This window comes from Budorcas taxicolor, chromosome 5, assembly GCF_023091745.1.
Source record: "Budorcas taxicolor isolate Tak-1 chromosome 5, Takin1.1, whole genome shotgun sequence".
In the NCBI taxonomy this organism is placed as follows: domain Eukaryota; kingdom Metazoa; phylum Chordata; class Mammalia; order Artiodactyla; family Bovidae; genus Budorcas; species Budorcas taxicolor.
Window position 1 is genome coordinate 155134455 of NC_068914.1, and position 21451 is coordinate 155155905.

Consider the following 21451-nt stretch of genomic DNA (forward strand, 5'->3'; position numbering starts at 1 on the left):
CGCTCAGTCGTGTCCGACTCTTTGCAACCCCATGAATCGCAGCACGCCAGGCCTCCCTGTCCATCACCAACTCCCGGAGTTCACTCAGACTCAGGTCCATCGAGTCAGTGATGCCATCCAGCCATCTCATCCTCTGTCGTCCCCTTCTCCTCCTGCCCCCAATCCCTCCCAGCATCAGAGTCTTTTCCAACGAGTCAACTCTTGGCATGAGGTGGCCAAAGTACTGGAGTTTCAGCTTTAGCATCATTCCTTCCAAAGCAATCCCAGGGTTGATCTCCTTTAGAATGGACTGGTTCGATCTCCTTGTGGTCCAAGGGCCTCTCAAGAGTCTTCTCCAACACCGCAGTTCAAAAGCATCAATTCTTTGGCGCTCAACCTTCTTCACAGTCCAACTCTCACATCCATACATGACCACAGGAAAAACCATAGCCTTGACTAGACAGACCTTAGTCAGCAAAGTAATGTCTCTGCTTTTGAATATGCTATCTAGATAAGGAGGGCAAAATATTAAACATGGAATCTTCAAGGTTTTTCCTGACATTTACATATTTTAAAAGACGAAACAGGTTTAAAAAAAAAAAAATCAAGTAAAGAGAATATAATAACCACACTGAAAGTTTGGATTGTGCAGAAAAAATTCTTCCTGAACCTACCCTCCCACCCCACTGGAAGCAATGACAAGAGTTTTATTTACACAACCCCCAGATCAGACTTTGTTCATATTCAGGCACACTTTTCACATAGTTGCATTCATGGTCTGTTATTTTTGTTAACATTGGGTCATAATATTTTCTCATCCCTAAGACAGTCTTTGGATCAGTCATTCTTAATGAAGAAGGCAAATGTTCTTTCAAGTAAGCTTGCTTTGGTTTGCCTTTCCCCGTTATTGGGTGTTAAATTATTTCTAATTTTTTCACTGTTTTAAGTTAATGCTATGGAAAAATCCTTATACATTATCTTTGCCCACATTATTTCTAAATTTAGTTGCCCAGAACAAAATTCTGGGTCAAAGCACACAAACATTTAAAATTTATGAATATTATCAAATTTCACATCCATTCTAACCGATTTCTAGGGATGGTCAATAATTAATGTAGATGTGGGAAGAAAACATCGAAACTCATCTTTGAGATTTTTTACAAGTGTTCCAGACCATGGATTTTCTCCCTTGTCTTATTCCTCCCGTTTCTCAAATGTTCTAAAAGTAACCTGTTCTAGAGGTTTTTATCTTGGTTTTAAATTGCTGTCTTTTTGCACCTGTAATTCTTTGTTTAATGCCATATTGACTCCAACCCGAGCTTCACTTTCTCCAACCCAGCTGGAGATTGAAGGGCTTTTAAGCCAGAATAATTAATTCCCTGCTATGGAAATGTGCAGACCTGCACTTTAATTACTCTGCAACCCAGGTATGAATAGCCACTTGCCCAGGAACCCAGTGAAGCATCTGTCTAGTCCTTTTATATTCACTGGAGGAGGACAGTACCGTGACTCTGAAGAGAGAAGCTGAACAAGGCTAGACAGGAAGTCCTCAAAGGGCAACCTTGATAGTCTTTTCTTAAAAATTACAAACGAAAAGAAAAAAATGATGAACAATGTATCTTTTACTTTTTAAAATTTTATTTATTGTTTTGTTTATTTTTTGTTTATATTTATTTATAAATTTTAATTTATTTGTTCTTATGTTGCTTTGTTGCCATGCGTGGGCGCTCTCTAGTTGTGGTGAGCAGCAGGCTTCTCATTGCAGTGGCTTCTTTCTTCGTGGAGCACGAGCTCTAGGGTGCAAGGTTTCAGTAGTTGTGGAACATGGGCTCAGTAGTTGCCCTGCAGCATATGGAGCCTTCCTGGACCAGGGATCAAACCTGTGTCCCCCACATTGGCAGGCAGATCCCTAACCACTGGGCCACCAGGGAAGTCCCTTGATAGTCTTTATGACTGTCAGCATATAGAACATATGAGATGCTGGCATTTAAAGTAAAGTATAAAAATACTTTGCGTTAGCATTTCTTTACTTTTCTTTATAGTCTTTTTGTGTCTGTCTTTATATTGTTTCATGTTCCCTTTTTTGAACTTTATGTAATAAAGTTATACAGTATATAACCTTCTCTGATTTTTTAACTTCTTATTGCTTCTAAGATTTTGATTTGGGCAATTGTGGTTCATATTGCACTCTACTGTATGAATATACCGTCGTTCACTTACCTATTGAGTGGTTTCCAGATTGTTGCTATTTTGAGCATTGCTGCTACAAATATTCCTCTGTTTGTCTCCTCAGGTGAGTTTCTCTGGGGTATTTCTGGGTCATGGGCATGTTTTACTTTGAGTGGTGGTTTCTTTAGCTAATTGTGAGTAGTAGGAATAGTAAGACGGCTGGGGGGATCATAGGCTCCTGGTTAGGGATGTCAGCTATTCTCAAGACTGAAGAGAAATGGTGATCAAGAGACCAGCCAATTTATCCAGTAGATCTTTTAAACCTGAGAGAAGAGAGGAGAAATGACAATTCAGACAATGGCTCTTTATTTTGGAAGCCAGTAGGCTGGGAAACAAAATAAGCAAAGGAGATTTCCCCTTGAATCATGGAGGAAAGCTTTGGAGAGGAAGTTAGAAACAATGGTCATCAGTGCAGACAGCCTGAAGCAGCACTTCGAGTGGAAAGGTAACACAAGCCACATAATGGAATTTAAAGCTTCTAGTAGCTACATTTAAAAGATAAGAAACTGGTAAGATTAATTTAACAACATATATTCTTGAGCCTGAGGGCTTCCCTCATAGCTCAGTTGGTAAAGAACCTGCAATGCAGGAGACCGCGGTTCGATTCGTGGGTCAGGAGGATCCACTGGAGAAGGGATAGGCTACCCACTCCAGTATTCTGGCCTGGAGAATTCCATGGACCATAAGAAGAAACTGGTAACATTAATTTAACAATATATATTCTTTAGTCCAGTATATCTAAATTATTATCATTTCAACCTGTAATCAACACTTTATATTAAAACTTTTACTTTCTTGTTTTAAAGCCTTTAGACTTTCAAAGTCGCATCTTTGAAATCTGGTATGTATCTTATACTTAAAACACATCTTGGGAATTCCCTGGCAGCCCAGTGGTTAGGACTGTATACTTTCACTGCCAGGGCCTGAGTTTGATCCCTGGTCAGGGAACTAGGATCCCACAAGTCATGCTGTGCAGCCAAATGTTTTAAAAAAATTTACAGAGTCTAAAACACATCTCAACTTAGGTAAGCCATGTTTTTCAAGTGCTCAAATAGCCACACGAGACTAGTTGCTTAACTTACCAGATGGTACAGGCCTACCAGCAGAATTACTGTATTCATTTCCTTCCTAGAAACTGCTGCAACAAATGACCACAAACTGGGTGGCTTAAAACAACACACATTTATTCTCTCCTAAGTTCAGGAGGCTAGGCATCTGAAGTCAGGGTGTCATCAGGGTTGGTTGGTTCCTACTGGTGGCTCCAGAGGAGAGTCTATTTCATGCCCTCGGCTGCTGGCGGCTGCTGGCAGGGCTTGGTGTTTTTGACTTGTAAATGCATCGCTCCTATCTCTGCCTCATTCATGTGGCGTTCTTCCTGTGTGTCTCTAGACTTTCTCTTCTCCATCTCTGTGTCTTTACCTCTTCTTCTAAGGACACCAATCACTGGGTTAGGGCCTCTTACAATCCAGTATGTTGTCATCTGAAACTTGATTTTGTCTACGAAGATTCTACTTCTGAATAAGGCCACATTCTCAGATCACAATTGCTCGTGAATTTTAGGGGAACATGATTCAGCCTAGTATATTTGCTAAACCAAATGAATTTAAGATTCACACTGAAGGTAGTAAATATGATTTCATGAGTCACAGAGGTATAGTGGTCTAAGACTCTGGATTAGAATATGGTATAGTTCAGTTCAGTCCCTCAGTCGTGTCCGACTCTTTGCAACCCCATGAATCGCAGCACACCGGGCTTCCCTGTCCATCACCAACTCCCGGAGTTCACTCAGACTCACATCCATCGAGTCCATGGTGCCATCCAGCCGTATCATCCTCTGTCGTCCCCTTCTCCTCCTGCCCCCAATCCCTCCCAGCATGGTATAGTAGTGTAGGCCATATCTCCATTCATGGTCTCCTTACCTGCCCCTGACATCCCCCTCCCCCTGAGAGAAGGAACAACCCTATTAATACAATAAGCTTAGAGCTACTGTATCAGAGACAGTAAGTTAAGTCACACTAGTGCCCATTTGCCATGGCACCCCACTCCAGTACTCTTGCCTGGAGAATCCCATGGGCGGAAGAGCCTGGGAGGCTGCAGTCCATGGGGTCGCGAAGAGTCGGGCACAACTGAGCGACTTCACTTTCACTTTCCACTTTCATGCATTGGAGAAGGAAATGGCAGCCCACTCCAGTATTCTTGCCTGGAGAATCCCAGGGACAGAGGAGCCTGGTGGGCTGCCGTCTATGGGGTCGCACAGTCGCACACGACTGAAGCGACTTAGCAGCAGCAGCAGTGCCCATTTGGGTGAACTCAAAGGAGAGATGAAGAATTATTATTTGACAGGAGTTGTGGAGGATCCCTCATGCTGGCCATTAAGCTGGTGCCGAGGCAGAGTGCACAGTCATGGTATGCTTGCTTTGAGCTCCTGTCTGCCAGGGGTCTAACTGTTAAATAGAAAATCAAATAAAGAGTTGGGTTCGTTTTTTTTTTTCAGTCTCTTTTTAATTGAAATATTGTTTATTTACAGTGTTGTGTTTCAGATATATAGCAAAGTGGTTCTGTTTTCTGTATCTACATATCTGTCCTTTTCTCAGATTTTTTTCCACTGTAGATTATTACAAAGTATTGAAGATAGTTAGTTCCCCATGCTATACAGTAGGTCCTTGTTGTTTATCTTTTTTTACATATAGTAGTGTCAAGGTTTTGACAACACTCAGCATCTCATAGAGAATGGAAAGGAAGCATCTGGGAGAACCATTACTTTAAGTCAAAATACTTTCCAAAATGAGAGAATTGATAGTTTAAGTGAAAGTGCTGAGATCTTGGGAGGAAAACAAGTTGGTGAGCCAAGTATAGAAAATTTGAACTTAGATGTTTTTAGACTGGAAAGTGTCAAAGAAAAGATATGCAGGTATTCTTGAGAATGTAGCAGAGACCAGTGACTCAAAAGTATTAGGAAGCAGAAGAATTTGGATCTGACTGTGATGCTAAAGAAAGATAAGATGGGAACACCCCATGGGTCTTCTGATGACTCAGTTTTTATAGGGGCATTTTTAAAAGACAGAAAGTAAGGGTGTGCAAGCAAGGATGAATGTGTGTGAATGTCACGCTGGAGGGTTAAAACACAAAATAAGCTGAGGCTTACGAAAAAGTAGGCAGGTCGAAAGTGTCTCCGAGCTCGGTTTGGTGCAGTGTGGTGACTGGGAAAGGAATCATTGCTTTGGACTCTTTGTATAAGGCTGACTAAGTGGGAATAAAAATTTTACTGCTTATGTCTTTTCTATTAAGAATAAGGGTTAAGATTAATTAAATCCTTCAACAGAGAAAGAATTTGTGAAAAGAATCGCAGAACCCCTCTCTGTGGTCTTTGAAGAATGCTGGGGGTCTTCAAGGATGAGAGTTTAAATAATGACACCTCCCTCTTTTCTGCCCAAATTCTGAACTTTTAAGACAAAAGGGGGAAGGCCTCCAGGGGCCTGAATGTTCCCTATGCTGCCGAGAAAGCTGATACTAGAGAATGCGAGCTTCCTAATACTGAATTCCGTGCGTACCCCCTTAGTAACTGAAATAGGGCAGTCCTCCCTAGGGGCTTGCTGCCAAGAAGTAAGGGAAAAAGGCCCCAGAGTGCTGTGGTAAAGGTGGATGCCCCTCTGTTTGGAGCTTCAGATCAGAAATGGGAAAGAACTTTTCCTCCTGTGCCAGGAAGGAAGAAGAATGAAGCAATTTCTTTTTAATTTTTTTTTTTTGAAAGAACAAGGAAAGTGGCTTCAAGAACTGATGAACTTGGTGCTGATTCTAAGTGAGATTCTAGACAAGATGATCAAAAATGTGATTTCTGAGCACATGTACTAAAAATCAAGAATCATAGTTTGCTAACATGTTTGAACATAACCCACTTTCTTCACTGATTGGTCAAAAAACGTTGGATTATAGGAATGATAAAGTTGTTGTGTCTCTATTTTGACAAGTCACTTGACAAGCTGTCTCTTTGTTTTAGATAAGATGAAAAAATATAGGCTAAGTGCTAAAACAGTTGTGTTGATTAGAAATGATTGACTGTTCCTGGACTGATCAGTTTCAGATTGGAAGGATGCTTTTAGTAGCATGCTACTAGATTATCTTCAGCTCTGTTCAGTGTTCCCATCAATGACCAGATGGGAGACAGAAACTGACAATAAGTGAAATAACAGGTAGAAAATAACTTGGTGAAGTGACCATTAATAAGTTAAAATATAAGAGAGGTTCATTCATCTTGTAGGTTTTATCAAGCATCTACTGTGTGCCAGGCATACAAAGATAAATGTAAGGTCCTAAGGCTCAGACATAAATTAATAGTTTATAAACCCAGCTGCTTAAAAACTGCATGGGAGAGTAAAACATATTTTAATATTGTAGATTTTAATGGACTGTGTGAATTGGGAGATGATCAGATACGATCAGAGAAGCTGAGATCTTAGGAACTGTTGAGAGCATGGCTTTTAAAAGATGAGTTAGTGATGGTGAGGTCTACGCAGTATTAGAAAACTTCAGAAAATGGCTTCTCTGTAAATGAGAAATGAATGGGTTGAGAAATTGAATGATACACAGGTGAGAGAACTGACCCCAGTTAGCCTTGGGATGAGATGAAGGGGTAGGTGTAATCATTGTTTGTGGACATCTGAAGAACCACACTGTGGAATAATAGGAACATGTATGGAGTGCATTTCTAAGCAGTTGACATGAACTAACTCATAAAATCCTCAAACAGCCACTGAAGTTAATTTTATTCTTATTCACATTTTGCAGATAAGGAAAGTGAGGCTCAGAAAAGTTAAATAAGTCCCTTGCTCTGAGTCATACTGCTTAGAAATGGCAGGCCCATGCAGTTTGCCTGTAGGACTAAATTTTTGACCAGAATGCTATTGATATTAAGGGACTAAGTTTGTTCTCCATGGTACTCACTGATTCATTGGGTTCAGTGACTGTTTGGGGGGTTTGTTTGTTTTTGTTTGTTTGTTTGTTTTTATTTGGAAGCTAATTACTTTACAGTATTGTGATGCATTTTGCCATACATTCACATGAATCAGCCATGGGTGTACATGTGTTCCCCATCATGAACCCCATTCCCACCTCCCTCCTCAGTGAATGTTTTTATAGCACATTTCCAATAATAACCTCTAAGACGAAAGTTACGTTGTCATTCATTTTTTTTCTTGCAGATATTTTCCTGATTATAAAATTCATAATTTTCATTGTAGAAAAGTTGGAATGTCTAAAAAGAGAATGAAAAAGTTCCTATAACCTTCACCACTCAAAAGATAACCACTGTTAATGCTTTGGTATATTTCTCCCAATTGTTTAATGTTTTTCATAAATATTTTTCAAGGAAAATGTTAACAGTGCTTGCTTTAGCTTTATTGAGATTCTTTTCACACAACACACAAATTTTTTTTATTTTGATAAATTCTGAAAGTTCCTTTTCTTGACTAGGTTTCTGCCTCAATGCTTAAGCAGTTTCCCAACAGTGGCCTGAATCCAGGTCTTTTCAACGTGGGGCCCCAGTTATCTCCTCAACAAATTGCCATGCTGAGCCAGCTTCCACAGATTCCCCAGTTTCAGTTGGTAAGTAGCAGATTTTCCTCCTATAGCCAAAAGGTTTTATTATTATTATTATTACTTGCTTCATTTCATGTGTTTAAGGGTTGATACGTCAGCTCAACTCTTATGCACACTCAGTTTGACCAGTAGGCCAGGATCTTGGTGGTACTTCCCTCATGGACACTGATTCGGCTCACAAACCCTTACAGTTTTCCTAGTAAATCCACCTTAGGAAACTTGGGTCCTCTCTCCCTTACTTTGTAGGCATGTCAGCTTCTCCTGCAGCAGCAGCAACAGCAGCAGTTGTTACAAAACCAGAGGAAGCTTTCTCAAGCCGTTCGCCAGCAGCAGGAACAGCAGGTATATGGCCTTGGAAGGGCCCCCTAGTGCTCGATGTGGGAATACATCTCTGCGTAACCTCTGATGGCGGAAACGGATGTTGGCTTATCATGTATCTGTTGATGTTGGCTTATTATGTGTCTGTTTTCCCTTGGGCCTCCTCACCTCCAGCTGGCTCGGATGGTGAGTGCCCTCCAGCAGCAGCAGCAGCAACAGCAGCAGCAGCAGAGGCAGCCCAGCATGAAGCATTCGCCATCTCATCCCGTTGGGCCCAAGCCACATCTGGACAACATGGTACCCAACGCTCTGAATGTGGGGCTCCCAGACCTTCAAACCAAAGGGCCAATACCTGGATATGGTTCTGGTAAGCTGTTAGTATGCAAACTGCCTGTTGAAAAATCTGCCAGTCACATTCTCAGCCTAAGGGTTAGACCTCCATTACACTATTTTCATACCAGCCATGCTGGGTCAGTAAATATTCTTATTCCTTTCTTGCAAGTAAGATATCTGATTTGCTGATATGTTTCCTGAAGCTCATCACACAATTAGCAGACAGCAGAGACAAGCTTTCACCTTCTCTGGGTCCAAAGAGGTCTTTTATTACTTGTGAGTGGCAATCAATCAGCTCTCTTTCCACCAGGAACTTTTTAAAGCCCATTTGTACCTGCTGTAAGCGCTGCACTTGCCTGACGTTATAATCGAGTAAATTACGTACAAGTTGAGAGGCATTTAGCTCTATGGATAAAACTGCGTTGAAAAAAATGAGGAATTAAAATTATCAGACAAACCAATAAAATTCTTCTGATGTTAGTATTTCATCTGATTTAAATAGAATTAGCACAAGTAAGATTATACCTTTGACATTCGTCAGGAATTTGTTGGCAGGCGAGTTGTAGCTCTTTAAGAACTGGGGAACATGTTGTAAGCAGAATCCAACCAGCGAGGCAACAGTATTTAAAAATAAAATGCAAAAGTTAAAAAAGTACCACCCACCACAGTGGATCTCTTCTCAGATTGACAACATTTAGATTTTCTTTTGGTAAGGACTTTACTGTTCTCTGCCACCTCAAAAACAAGGGTTAAGGGAGACTTGAAAGCTGTACTCAAGTGACAAAGTGACCTTGGACAAATGGCCTTGCTATCTGTGCTCTGTGAGGTGCCTGCTGGGGTGAGACATCCACTGCCCACTGGGGAGGCCAGGAACTCCTTGATCCTGGATAGTTTTAAGGGAATTAATTTCTAGATCCTTAAGTTCTACCAACTATACTTTTTGTTTAAGAAAAAAAAAAAGAAAATTGCACGTTTATTTATTTGTTTTATTTCTTGCTGTGGAAGGTCTTCACTGCTGCCGTGTGGCTTTCTCTAGCTGCAGTGAGCGGGGGCTACTCTGTGTCGTAGTGTGTGGGCCTCTCATCGCAGTGGCTTCTCATTGCAGAGCAAGGCCTCTAGGGCTTCAGTAGTTGTGGCTGGTGGGCTCTAGAGCAGACTCAGTAGTTGTGGCACACAGGCTTAGTTGCTCTGTGTCATGTGGGATCTTCCTGGAACAGAGATCAAACCAGTGTCCCTTGCATTATAAGGTGGATTCTTAACCCACTGGACCACCAGGGTAGCCCCTGTACTTTTTCTTAAAAATGATTTGCATGAGAACTGACTTTTAAATTCCATTCAACATAAAAGAAAGTCAGACGCTCCGCCATCCCTTATCCTATCAGAGCATGGTTCTCTGGAGCTCCAGACGAAGAGGAAGCCTCCCGGGATGACTATCAATGGTGCCCTTATCCCTGGGTTTCCAGTCCTCACCTTCTGAATCGTGTCCTCTTAGGGATGAAGCCTGATGTAAGAGCCTACACGTGCTGGTGTGTGTTGAGTTGTTCTGAATTTAGACAGTGTATGTGAGTGACGTGGGGCCAGCAGTGCTTCTCTTCATCCCTTTTTATCAAAGGATGTGTAGTTCTTGAAGTGGAATCCAGTTGTATAAAGCGAAGAGAACTTATCTGGAAGCCACAAGTGGCTTTTCGACATGTTTCAGGAACACAGTTCTTTTCAGACCTTCTCAGTGCTCATCCTGAGGGCTTGTCTTAGCTGGAAAGCAAAGCACCTAGGAACAGCCTGAGCAGTATAGGTTAGTGAGACTGACTCTTTGAAACAGATATTTTCATGGCGAATAGGTAAAGCCTGTGGATTTCCTTTAGAACAGGGTATGTACAAGTCAGTTAGTTGTTAAAAACCTAGAATCATAATGTATTTATTTCACTGACAGTCTTTATAACGTCTTTACTATTTTCTACCCCCCTATTAAAAAGTAAAATTATGTGTTGGCTGTAAATCTGTTCATGTTTAGCAGTGTATGTATAGTTCTCTTGTTTATTGAATATATAGAAAAATTTTATCATGTCTTATTAGATTAATCATATTGTTTATGATTATTATACTTAATTATTCCTAATGACTAAAGGATCAAAGTTCAGTATTTATACATATATATATTTACTAGATACATTTCATGGTTTTTTAATACCATATTCCTATTTCATAAGTAACTTAAAATTTTAGTTATGCATTATTATCCAAATTAAGGGAAAAGAACATACTGACTTATTAACATTTTCATCTGATAACTTAGTAAACAATGGATACATTAGTTTTATTAAGTCTATTTTAACTGTGATATAAGTAAGTAAGTAAGTGAAGTCACTCAGTCGTGTCCGACTCTTTGTGACCCGGTGGACTGCAGCCCAGCAGGCTCCTCAGTCCATGGGATTCTCCAGGCAAGAATACTGGAGTGGGTTGCCATTTCCTTCTCCAGGGGATCTTCCCAACCCAGGGATTGAACCGGGGTCTCCCGCATTGGGGGCAGATGCTTTAACCTCTGAGCCACCAGGGAAGCTCTATTGTGATATGGCCACTTATAATCTGCCTTACACAATGCATTTTGCAGTTTATTTCAGTTACAGTTTTCCTTAATTCATATTATCAATTTATTGGAATTGAAAAACTGAGACTGAAAACAAGTCTGATTTGGCTGCCTATTTTGAATAAACTAAACCTATAGCTGTAAGGTTTTGATGAAAATATAGGTAAAGCATTTATACAGATTAAAGTTTTTTCAGAAAAGATGTAATAAAATGAATGTATACATTATGAATATAAATAGTGCCTAGTATAGCAGAGTAAGAAAGATAAAAGATAACCTGTAGGCTAAAGACTAGCAAGAATAATTTAAAATTTCATAGTATGTTTTTTTCTAAATACGTTTTGATAAAGTGTCTATTGATATATTTTCTCAGAATTAAAGAGTTGAATGACATTCATGACTGTTAACTAACCCTTAGCTGATTGTTCTTGTAAAATAGTTCCTAATTTTCTGCTTTTAACAAAATGGAAAATATACCTAATTGAAGTGATAATGACCTATCTAAAAATTATGTTTTAGTATTTATTATGATGCTTTAGTATTTATTATGATTTAGTATTATTATTTTAGTATTTATTACGAAAACATAATTTTTAGATATCTTATTGAGCTGGGAGAAGGAAATATATCCAAAAAGTAATGTAAGGAAATAACTGATGTGATTACAAGGCTCCTACTTTTCTCATCTACTTATTTGTATGAACTTTATTAGTGCTTTATAAAGTCTATAAAAATTTTAAAAATAGGAATAGAATAATGTGAATTAGATCAAGTCATAGTCACTAATATCTGAATAATCTAGATACAAAGTCATTCATCTTATTAGAAAATGCTCTTCCAATAAAATTTTACTTTTTATTTTACTTTTTAAACTTTATCAAAATATGTAATATTTCTGTGTGTGGTATGTCCAGTGAAAAGTAGAGATATGAATAGTAGAGATTATTAAAATAGCAGAAGAATAACTGTATCCTTCCTGGGGGTATGACGTGTCAGTGACGCACATGCATGTGGACATGGATTGGAACAGTTGTGTTAAAGAGGCCGCTGTGCATGACTTCTTTTATAACTTAGTGCTTATTATAATGATTGTGAAACCAGGAATTTGTTTTCTCATCTACGACAAAAAAAGTAGTGGAAAATATAGAACTGTAGACAGAGTACAGGAGTGATAAATTAAGGACAGGTTAATTTGAGAGTTTCCTCAGGGAGGTTAAGCCAAGCCGTGAGCCAAGTGGTAGTGATGAATAGACAGCGAATTAGAGTGTGTGGCCAAGAAAGTCATTCTGGCAAGGACAGAGGTGGTGGTCAAGGGCTTATATAGGTAGCAATGATGAAGCAGATAAAAGGCATGTCCTGTGAAATGAGGCCCTGGGAAAGCCAGGGGCATGTCTTATCTCTGATTATACCTCAGCTCCTGACACAGAGCCTCGCACAAGTTAGGCTCTCCATAAATACTTACTGGACTGAATGAAATGGCTTGTTTGATTATAAGTTCTGTGTCAGGGAGCTGGAGAATTACATGGAGGCCACTTGATGAACTGAGAAAGTATGTGCTTAGTTGCTCAGTCATGTCTGACTCTTTGTGGCCGCATGGACTGTAGCCCACCAGGCTCCTCTGTCCATGAGGATCTCCAGGCAAGAATACTTGAGGGGGTTGCCATGCCCTCCTCCAGGGGATCTTCCCTACCCACGAATTGAACCCAGGTCTCCCACATTACGGGCGGATTCTTTACTGTCTGAGCCACCAGGGAAGTCCATTGATGAAATAGCAAGGTCAAGTCTGTATTTTCTTGGATCTGGAGGTGTGAGCCACACAAAGGTCATGAGTGAAGTGTCATCTACAATAGCCTTAGAGCCCAGAATTCCCTTCATCCAGATTTGTTAAGCACATTCCATCCTCACGTGAAGCCAGTTACTATGTGACATTGAAGAAGACACAGAGTTACATAAAACCTTGCATTGATTTTCCTCTCATAGTTTTGGGTTTGTAGATTGAATCTTTCAAGGCACTTTTATCTCCTTTTGCCTTCTTTATCTTTAATTCCTTTTCCCTTGCCAAACCTTATTTAATTGTGGTGCTGCCATGTCTGGGTGGCATCAGATCTCCAAGTTTCTAATGAGAAAGATGCCCGCTTTACCCAGGGTTCCAACAAGACAGCCTCAGACAGTAGGAGAGTTAAAGTGGGTGCAGTATGGAGTCTGGGCTGGTTGGAGCCACACATCCGCTAGGGGGAGAGGGAACTTCCACAGGACACCTATGCTGAGGCATGGTGGGCGCCCTGCTGATCTTCTTGGGTACCCGTGCTTGCCTGTTATTGCTACACTGACTGTGGCTTGTTCTCCTTTTTCTGTTTCTTTTTAAAATGTATTTATTTATTTATTTGGGTATGCCAGGTTTTAGTTGTAGCATATGGAATCTTTTAGTTGCAGTGTTTCGGATCTGGTTCCCTGACTGGGGACCAAGCCTAGGCCCCCTGCATTGGGAACATGGAGAACTCCACGTTCCCAGTGGGCCACCAGGGAAGTCCCCCCACTTTTCTGTTTTTTATTAATTATTCTTCCCCTCTCAGTTTCAGCTATTTATTTTAGTCCTTTATTTTACTTTTTTGAGCATTAGTTTGAAAAGTATTTAATATATTCTAACCTAAAACCGACGGTGCACCTTGTGAGGCTCCATCAACAAGCCTCTCCTGTGTGGTTTTAACCTGTCCAGCCCTCTGCAGTGGGAAAATCTTAACTGCCAGAGCCCTTGCTAACAGCCTAACACTTGAAGACACACTCTGAATCTCTCACCAGTTGCTTGTTCAAGCTATGGGGTCTTCGTCATTGTATAAAAACTTCTTTCAAATTGATCTCGCATAGTCTGTCCCCTTCTCAGACTATCAGTTCTCTTTATAAAATATAAACTTAGTTCTATATCTCACTTGCTAAAAAATTCTTTTTATCTCCTATCTTTGCGGGGGGGTGGGGCAAAAAAGTTCTAGACTTCTTGGCCTAACATATGTAAGACCCTACAAGCTACGGCTCTTCATCTCTCCTCATCTCACTGCATCCATAGTCAGCCAGGCGTTGGAGTCACACTGGGCTCCTCGTCATTCCCTAAGCACCCATGATTGTCACCAGTTAGAGCTTCGCACTTGGTTTCCTTGACTTACTCACCTTCCTGCCCTAGGCCCTAGATCAGCTGTCCTTCTGCAAAGCCTTTCCTCCCATAGAGACCTTACCACAACTTTAGGGCAGCTGTTGCACCATGTTGGTTTGTAGTGTGGACATCTGTCTCAGCTGGAGAACTGCTGGTCCCACACTCCGTTTGACACAAACCTGAGCTAAATAGATAATGTGAGTGCACATGTGCCCTGAGATGTTCATTAGATGACATCATACGTGTTTTCATACCTGAACAGAGTCGTCCCTTTTGTAGCAGGCAGGAGCCCAGACCAACATTTCGAATCAAAACACCTGTTTCTAAGTGAAGAAAACTTCATGTGAATTGGTCTTTTAGTGACGAATGAAGCCATTTATGGGTTCTGCCTCAGATCTCTTGGTTATTGATGCTAGAAACTGATTTAAAAAAAAAAAAAAAGAGCTAAAACGTGCTTCTCCATTTCAGGCTTCAGCTCCGGAGGCATGGACTACGGCATGGTTGGTGGGAAGGAGGCTGGAACAGAGTCTCGCTTTAAACAGTGGACCTCCATGATGGAGGTGCCCTCTGTAGCCACACAGGAAGCCAATATGCACAAAAATGGTAAGACACACAGAGCCTCGTGACCTGAAGCTCTTTTGATCCTCAGAAGCCTTGACACAGGGTCCTATAAGCTTGTTCTGAAGCACAGATCTTCAGCTTTTTCTTAAACAGTCTTGATTGCATCCCCCACCCCCACCCCTGCCATGATCACCTATGAGAGCAAGATTGGGGTTATGTGTATTTCAAACTGTAAGAAACTTAGAGTGCTAGTTGTACTTAAGGAAAGAAAAATTTCCCACCTGCGGTAGGATCAAGAGCAGTAGCAGTGAACTTGAGCTCCCCTTAGGGTAAAACCCTAATAAATTGCTTGAGAGAACAGAATCTCGGAGCGAGAGAGATCACAGTAAATATGTGTCATGTTGACTGTTTCAACTCTTTGATCTCTGAAGATGACTAATCGATCAGCACATGAGGTCTGGACTTTGCACCAACCTTTCTTGTTCTTTATGAATTGCAGTGTCTGCAAGACAGCAGTTGAAGGTCTTGCAGGCTTTGGTCGTGAAAGTGGGTCAGCCCTTCATCTCTCTTAATTCTGTGTAAGAGCATGTCCATTTCCCTTTGAAATGGATAAAAGGTCTTGGGGCCTTCCTGCAGCCTTTGCATCAGTGTTTGTTTCACTTGTCAGTAATTTACTTGGACTCGTCTGTATCCATGAGAACCAAGTGTAAATAGGTGTCGGAGTGGCTCCTGCAGCAGCTTCCTGGAGCCTTAGCCCCATTAGCTTGGAGCCTTTCAGGGTTCTTTTCTAAACCTGCTGTTCCACATGCACTTCTGGAGGCTGGTGAAGTGGCCCCGTGGAGCTGTCTGCCTGCTATCCCTAAGTATCGTCATTTGATTTCATATTACAGAATCAGGAATGGTTTATTGAAATGTCCAGTCTGTTTCTGAACTGAATAATCCAAGCTCTGCATCTCTAGCGTTGGACCCTCTGGCTGCTTCCTTAGGCTTATGATTCATCAGGACCCTTGTCCCCAAAGACATGATAGGTGTGTGATTATAAATGCACATGAGAAGTGGTCTTGAAGGTAAAATACTCGCTTGCCATTTGAGAACTTACAGGTCACGTTTTCCCCATTTCCTGAGCCAATCCCCAAGGTAACTGAGCTTTTCATTTTCTGCTGCTTCACTGTAACATGCCTTTGAGTCAGATTCCTACCAGTGGCTCCAGAAAAGCAGATGAGTTCTTAGTGGAGCATGGAGATGGTTTTCAGAATACTTGTGCTAGGCCAAACCAAGCAGATTACTTTAATCAATAACAAACAGAAAAAGTTTTTTGGGTGGGTCTTTTTTTTCTTGGTCATGCCATGTAGAATTCAGGATCTCAGTTCCCCAACCCAGGGGTTGAACTCATGCCCCCTGCAGTGGAAGCACAGGGTCTTAACCACTGAACCTTTTAATACCTTACCCTGGAAGTAATTTTATCTGTTGATAGGCTGCATCCTTAGAATACATCAGGCAACACAGTACGGCATGTAAAATTCATTCGAGAAATAAGTAGAATGTTATCTCACAGAGGCCACAGTTTTCATTTAAAGCTCATTTTTTATTAGTTTAAGGGAATTGCTAAGCTTTTAATTATTTTTTCTTGCCTCCCAGCACATAAGATGAATAGGGGGGACACCAACAAAACCCCTGAAATGCTCTGAGGAGAGCAGTTTTACAAAGGATTTGCTGTTCTTCGTGTGTGGGGCCCAGGAGCTCAGCGCTGCAGAGTTCATGGCTGGTCTTGTGCTGGCAGAGACCGTTGGCAGGAACGCCGGCTCACTGCTCTGGAATTTAAAGAAATTGCAGATGCTTTTCTCTCCAGCAAGCTCCCTCTGTTTACTCTGCTTCTTCTACTAAGCTAGGCCTGATCAGCACTTAAGGACTTGAGTGGGTTGGTGTCAGTAGAAATGTAGTTAAAAACCCTTTTATGTGCTGCAGATTGTTTAGTATTTTTCCCACTCCTCATTCTTGAGTCATTAGTGTAAAGATGGTGGGGATGATGGTATGATTCATAGTTTATGAAAGTTTCTCAAGTTAATTTCATAAGCCCGTGGAGTTTTAAACTGAAAGGGGCATTCAGAAATGAGAACAGTGCTGTGTGCAGAAGTGCAGACTGAGAAGCCAGGAAGGTGAGACAGATTGTCATGGTCATCCTACTTCCTAATTAATGCACTGCCTCTCACAAGTGTGAACACCTCGTTCCAGGACCAGATCCTGGAGACTGTGAGTTCCTCTGAATGAAAGCTCAGCAAGTTTTGTTCATAGGAGTCCTTTCTGCTGTGAACTCATCACCTCTCTTTTTTCTCAGTCGCTATTGTGGCCCCTGGTAAGACCCGAGGAGGGTCACCATACAACCAGTTTGACATCATCCCAGGGGACACACTGGGTGGCCATACGGGTCCTGCTGGTGATAGCTGGTTACCTGCCAAATCTCCACCAACAAATAAAATCGGAAGTAAATCTAGCAATGCCAGTTGGCCTCCAGGTACTACCGTCCAGAAAATGGTGGTTTTGTGTTTGGGGTATCATTTGTTTTGTAATTATTAATTTCAGGTGCTGAACAGATTGCTTTTTGCCACCCACGTTGATTTTTTTCATCTGGTTAATTTTTTCTGCTTTTCTTTGGAAAGATAGCAGATTTTCATGGGGTGGGGAGAGGTGGTCTTCGCTCTGTAGAGTTCAGTCAGGAAGATAGGGTGGATGCTGATCACCTGCAAGACAGGTTACTGAGTGGTAGATACAGCATGGGCACAGACGGGTCAAAGGGAGTTAGGGGAGTGCAGTCTGAGGATGCAAGAAGGGGACTTTGGAGCCAGGACTTGGCATTCATCTGTGCAAAGGATGCCTTGTAACCTGACTTCTTCTGAAATGTCCAGTGAATTGATTCATTTTTCATTCACCAAGTATTTATTACCAGGTTCTAGGGATGTAGACTCGTAGAGCAGTGAGAGTATTTGCTGTTTTTCCTCTTTTATTCTGATACATGTAATCTATTTTCATTGTAGAAAAGTTTGAAATTTTTACTAAACCAAAAACAAAAATGAGTTTTAGTCTGTGTCCTTAACCTTTTTCTATATACTATTATTTGTGCTATGAATACATATAGTCTCTATTAATTTATATTATTCATGTATACTACATACCATTCTTCCTCATGATTTGGAACATAAAAGTTTATTCTGTCATATGATTTAAATATATAAAGATATATATGATATATAAAATGATATAAAGCTTTAAATATGATGTAAAGAAATTGTAAACACATATATTCTAGGCCTTCTGATGATAAGCCAAATGATTCCTGTCGGTTTTCCCTGGTCATTCCAGGAGTAGCAATCATCTGTGTTTTCTTTTGTGCATCTGAGCCAGTTTCCCAGTGAGATAAAGCAGAAGTATCTCCTCTCCAGCTCAGATACTCTCCCAATTTTCACCTTGATGTCCCCACAGTTGTCCTGAGCACCACACTACTCAGGCCTGCCACCCTGCCCTCAGGCCTGAATTGGCCTGGGAGCCGGGGGCGAGGGGTGGGGGGGGGCGGGCAGGAGCAGGGTCTGCCCCAGACCCTCACTCTCTCTGGCATCAAGTTCACAGGCACAGAGAGGAACTAGGTGAGCGTGTGGTGGCAGCACAGGAGAGCTGCTGGCAAAGCATGTGTTCAGGCTGACTTTTTTTTTTTTAATGATGAAAATCTGAGCTAAAATAGCTTCAGAATTTAGACTTTTCTTAGACCGATTTGTTGTATCAAAAAATTACTTGACCATATTTTGAACAACTTCTTACCTGAATCTAATATTTGTTCTCCTTGTCTCAGAATTCCAACCAGGAGTGCCATGGAAAGGTATCCAAAACATTGACCCTGAATCTGACCCCTATGTCACTCCAGGAAGTGTGCTGGGGGGTACAGCCACATCTCCCATTGTAGATACTGACCACCAACTTCTGCGGGATAACACCACAGGTAAATAAGTAAAACCCCTCATGTTTATCCAGCACCCAGTATTTTCCTGTTTGGCAGTCTCTGGCTTCATTTGCATTCTCTGGTGTCTAGTAATTACACCAGGAAATGCAGGACTAGGTAGCTTTGTTTTTCACGTTTATTTTTTAGATTATCCTTCCTTTTGTCGAAGGTCAAATAAAATACTTCAAGATTTGACTAGTTCCACTGATATTTATCTGCAGTTTTTTCATCTCGTTCTTCATTTGTCATCTAAAGGGTCTAATTCTTCCCTCAACACCTCGCTGCCTTCACCTGGTGCCTGGCCCTACAGTGCCTCTGACAACTCCTTTACCAACGTTCATAGCACTTCAGGTAGGCATGTGACTCATTTCTTCCCCTCTGGCTAGCACTTTCCTATCAGGTTGCATTGTACAAAGGAAATTGGTGTTTATTTCTTAAGGAATAAATTACAGCAGCTGAACAACACAGGTCAGCGTGGATGGAGAGACATCTCTCATATAGGCCGCATCCCTGGGGAACTTGCAGGCTCACAGAGGCAGGATGAGACAAATACCATTTAGGACCAAGGCAGATGGTGACATCATTGCAAGGAGCTGTGGGTGTTGTGAGGACAGAGGTTATATCCTGATGACACAAGTGCTTTTCTTTTAACCGGTCTGCCAAGAAAATCAGGGGCCATGAGAAGAACCAGTTAAGTTCAGCTTGTTATTTCTAAGGCAGCCAATTAGAGCTTGCTTTTCTCTAAAAATTCTTCCACTTACAGACAAAGGCTAAGGGCAGATGGCCAAGGGGGGAAAAAAGAGGACCTTGGTTAATTCTCCAACATTTGCTGAGTTCCTTGTGTGTGTGTTCTGTTTTGTTTTTAAAGATAGTTGGGAATGGAAAACTTAATGGATATAAAAAAGCCTTTGAAGTCACTTACTTAGCACAGCGCCTTACAGATTGGTAAACCAGTCATTAGTAAGTGGCACGTTGGTCTTGCAAAAGTTGGACCTTAAGCGATTAAAGTCATTAAGGCTTCTGCTCTTTGTCCAAGTAAACACAAGTAAAACAAATTCTTAGCTACCAAGACACTGCAGGTTAATGACCTTACAGATTGCCTTCTTTTTGTTTCCACTTCTGCGTCGTGCTGACAGTACAGTAACTTCATTTATTGAATGCTCCTGCAGACCATGCAGCATGCTAAGCCTTCAGCATAAATTCTTACCTTACCTTCACCAAAATCTGTGGGGAAGTTCGTGCTGTTATCCCATTTTGTAGATGAAGAAACCAAGACTCAGAGAGCTGATAGAGTCTGTTGCAGGTCTGAGTGAGTGTGTGAAGGAGCTAGCTCCATGTTCCATGTTTCTGCACCCCACCCTGCATCATTCTTTCATAGGACTTCGCCCAGAGCGGTACATTTGTCACAGTTGGTGAACCTACAGTGGCACTTCATTCACCCAGAGTTCATAGTTTTGTTTTTGCATTTTTCTTTTTGACTGCACCGTGTGGCTTGTGGGATCTTAGTTCCCTGGTTAGGGATTTAACCCACACTCCCTGTGGCGAAAGCTCAGTGTCTTAACCACTGGACTGCCAGGGAAGCCCCCTGTGTCCGATTTTTAAGAGGTAGCAATGTAGGGCTGAAGACCTAGGACTTCTGCCTTTACATGTAAAACTTCGTTTTCACCTCTGTTACTCCTGTAACTGCCCACGCCCCTTTTTTACAAGCAGATGATCACCTGAGAGGTGACCCCAGGCATCACCTGGACTTGTTTAAAACTGAACATACACCTCCTTCCCACCCCCAAATTGTCTTTCTTTTTTACTAACCTCTCATTGCCTAGAGGTGCTGTTGTGCATCACTTAGTCGCAGCATCTCTTCCCTTTAGCCTCTTCCTTACTCTTTCCCGTCTCCCGCACTCGCGGGATTCAGGCACTGATAACGCCTCCCAAGTGCTTTCTTCTCTCTCACATCCATTTCTTCTCTTGCATTCTTTGTGCTGTCACCCAGGTTCTGACCCTCATTTGAACACTACTTACTAAATCTGCTGCAAGACTGATAGTATCTAAAACTTGGGTCAGCCCCCGTTGTCCTGTATGGCCTCCTGTACCTCTCTGCCCCAGGAATTGTTTGGCCACGATTGCAGGGAAATGTATTTGGTCCAGAGCGAGTTCAAGTTGAACCTTGGTTTGTATTTTCCTGTTTTGCTGAGCCCATCCATTTGTATCAATCCTTCAAGATTTTTCTTGGCACAGTCTTTGCTGACAGCCCAGCATTGTCTTTCTCCTCCACGTATTGAGCAGATAAGATGTTCCCTGGGGTTACAACTCTGTGTTCATCTGTTCCATCTTCCCATCTGAACTTGAAGTTCTTGAGAATAACTGTTTATATTACCCATAGCACTGATTTAGGGCCTTAAAGTGAAGTAAGCGCTTAGTGAATATTTGTTGATTGTAATTTTAAAATCCATTTGAATGTTGCTATCTACTCTTCTGGATCAAGAAAAGTATAATTTTTAGTGTAGTTTCCATTCAATCAATAAGTATTTATAGGATAAATACTTTAGTTCTGCCAGGGTTCACATTCTTTGATATCTGTAAGACTAATGGCTTTAAGGGTGATTTCCTTGAATTTATCTTCCTTTTCAGATTGTATTTAGTTAAGAAGCAGTAGCGAGTTAGTTCGGAGAAGGCAATGGCAACCCACTCCAGTATTCTAGCCTGGAAAATCCCATGAGCA

At 41.4% G+C, this 21451-nt stretch overlaps 1 protein-coding gene across 1 annotated transcript in view; it reads left to right on the plus strand.

The window, feature by feature from the left end:
* The window catches only part of TNRC6B (trinucleotide repeat containing adaptor 6B), a 250583-nt gene that overhangs the window by 223045 nt on the left and 6087 nt on the right, over positions 1-21451 (plus strand). The window contains exons 15-21 of the mRNA XM_052639336.1: positions 7678-7809; positions 8050-8145; positions 8296-8488; positions 14652-14786; positions 17080-17256; positions 18586-18732; positions 18988-19083. Coding sequence (XP_052495296.1) covers positions 7678-7809; positions 8050-8145; positions 8296-8488; positions 14652-14786; positions 17080-17256; positions 18586-18732; positions 18988-19083 — 976 coding nt within the window. The remainder of the gene's footprint in view (positions 1-7677; positions 7810-8049; positions 8146-8295; positions 8489-14651; positions 14787-17079; positions 17257-18585; positions 18733-18987; positions 19084-21451) is intronic.